The 2,689-nt window shown below is 32.1% G+C and overlaps 1 protein-coding gene across 1 annotated transcript; it reads left to right on the plus strand.

Annotated features, from left to right (window-relative positions):
* LOC123300581 (neither inactivation nor afterpotential protein G) lies at positions 1–2,689 on the plus strand. Its single transcript, XM_044883173.1, has 9 exons — positions 1–22; positions 80–184; positions 377–579; positions 647–802; positions 1,246–1,461; positions 1,521–1,839; positions 1,907–2,031; positions 2,097–2,494; positions 2,557–2,689. Exons 1-9 carry the CDS (start codon positions 1–3, stop codon positions 2,687–2,689), a joined length of 1,677 nt encoding a protein of 558 aa, XP_044739108.1.

Raw genomic sequence — 2,689 nt, forward strand, 5'->3', positions numbered from 1 at the left:
ATGAAATTTTCAACGCCACTGGGTAAGATTCGAAAACAAAATTTTGCTTCCTGGAAAAATCGTAACATTTTTATTTCAGTTACTAGATTTTCAACAATAATCCTTGTGCTTCTAATTGCAATTCAAATTAAATATTCATTAATTCAAGATCCCAGCCATAATTTTGAATTTGATTATATCATAGGTGAGTGTATGTTTTTTTTAGTAGGCAACTTGCACCACTTACATGTAGTAAAAATTGCAACTGCTGGAAAAAGAAAGAAGAAGTCTTCGATTTGGATAAAAGTTATTTTCTAGATTAATTTTGAATCAATAAATGCAAAATGTTATCTTTGTTATCCGCAATTGCTTAGACTAGGATAATTTTATATTTTAGTAGGAGCAGGAACTGCAGGATGTGTTGTAGCTGGATCTTTAATATCTAATAGCAACTACACAGTGCTTATAATTGAAGCTGGTGATTATTTTAATGCATTGACTCAAATTCCGACAGCAGCGACACTATTACAAGGATCCAAACATGATTGGTCGCTTAAAACAGAACCTCAGATGTATTCATCTTTTGGCATGCTTAATCATGTAATTAAACTACTACCATTAAAATTTACGAATATTTCTTAAAACTTATATTATTTATTAATTTTAGGCACAAGCATACCCTCGAGGCAAAGGATTAGGGGGCTCAGGTCAATTAAATTATTTGGTTCATATGGAACCGACAGCAAACGATTACGAGCAATGGAAAAATCAAAATATTACAACATGGAATTACGAGTCAATGTTTCCTTTTTTTAGAAAGCTGGTAATAATTTGAATCTTTGAAGCTATTTTGTATCTTATTCAAATTTTATTTCGTCACTTATTCATCAAATATACCTTGAAATACTCACCGAAGTATTAGAAACAAATTTTAGAAAGCTGCATTATTTAAATCTGACCATTTACATTGATGTAACACAAATTGCCTATAAAATTAAAAAATGATCACTTCGCATTTTGGATTTTTGAATAACCTACTGTAGCCATACTGTAGCCATATTATCATTAGAAAGAAACAAGTTCAGTAATTTACATAGCAACCTTCCCAGTCGGGGCCCATTATTGAGATTTGAGTCGGTCTAGATTTTAATGGACATACATATTTTAATACATACAAGATACGCGCGCAAACAATAACCACCCCTTGACAGTCGGATAAAAATAGCTTCAAATGATCACAAAATTCGTACAGAGATATTATTTTAGGAAAGCTTTATACATATCATGGATAACAAAGTTATGGATAATACAGATCTACAAACAACATTTCAAAAAATACAAACAGAAATAAAAAATATTACCGTGAAAACAATTCGAAGTACAATCTTCGAAGGAAAACGTTGGTCTAGTTTTGATGGATATTTAAAACCTGTTTTAAGGGATCCAAAGCTACACATTTTATTGAATACAGAAGTTTCAAAGGTAATCTCTTTGCTTTAATCGATTTTTTTTTTAAGTTTTCGTAATTATGTTGTTTTTAGATTTTATTTTCAAAAAAGAAAGCAATTGGTATTATGACCGAATCCACGAAAATTCCACGTATTTTAGTTCGAAAACAAGTTATATTATGTGCAGGCGTAGTTCACTCACCACAAATATTATTACGAAGTGGAATTGGATCACAAAAAAGTTTAAAGAAGTTAAATATCAGCACAGTGGCTAATTTGAAAGGTGTTGGGAAAAACTTATACGATCATTTAAATACACCATTATTTGTTAGTATTGAAAAACCAGTAAGTGTTACAGCGGTAAAAATATTATGTGTGTCCGAAATTTGGAAATACATACGCCAAAAGGAAGGTGGGCAGATCCAGGAATTCTGAATTAGTGCGGTAGAATAAAAATACTCTTTTTTAAATAATTGCAGGATTATTGGCTTCCTTACCAATTATGGGGCGTGCAAGAACTGTTGATGATCAAACTTTCATATTATTTGGAATGGGATCAACAGATGAGGGATTACTTAGGGAAATTGGAAATTATAGACCAGATGTGCGTAAAAAATTAGCCACTCATGGTTGTCGGAGACGTCATGGAATTAATTGCTCTTTTTTTAGGTTTTTCACAGCCTATTTCCATTATATCATAATATAAGCCAAGAGGGTTTCGTGTTTTTATCGTCATGTTTATATCCAAAAAGTCGGGGCTCTATTACACTGGAAAATACCGATAAACGAACCCCCAAAATAAATCCTAATTATCTAGAAAATCATTCAGATGTTACTTGTATGATAAAAGCACTTCGTATGTCCAGAAAGATTTTACATACCAAAAAATTTCAAAGTTTGGGTGCAAAAATTCACTGGCCCAAATTACGACAATGTGAAAACTATGTACATCTTAGCATTGAACATATGGAATGTATTATACGCATGGGATCTTTAACGGGATATCATCCCGGTGGAACATGTCGAATGGGAAATGATGAATTAAGTGTTGTCAATGAAAATTTAGAGTAAGTTTTTGAGAAAAATTTCCAATGACGATACCCTATCGACTGTATTCTTTTGTTTTTAGAGTAAGAGGCGTACAAGGATTGCGTGTAGTAGATGCAAGTGTAATGCCATCCCCAATCGTACATTTTCCTAATTCGTTTATTATTGCTATGGCTGATCGAGCTACGACGCTAATCTTAAATGATTCAAAATAA

The sequence above is a fragment of the Chrysoperla carnea genome, chromosome 5 (genome assembly GCF_905475395.1).
Source record: "Chrysoperla carnea chromosome 5, inChrCarn1.1, whole genome shotgun sequence".
Classification (NCBI taxonomy): domain Eukaryota; kingdom Metazoa; phylum Arthropoda; class Insecta; order Neuroptera; family Chrysopidae; genus Chrysoperla; species Chrysoperla carnea.

Coding starts and splice junctions, on each gene's coding strand:
- LOC123300581 (XM_044883173.1), top strand. CDS start 1: ATGAAATTTTCAACGCCACTGG. Junction 23..79: donor GAAATTTTCAACGCCACTGG/GTAAGATTCGAA, acceptor TTTTTATTTCAG/TTACTAGATTTTCAACAATA. Junction 580..646: donor CTTTTGGCATGCTTAATCAT/GTAATTAAACTA, acceptor TATTAATTTTAG/GCACAAGCATACCCTCGAGG.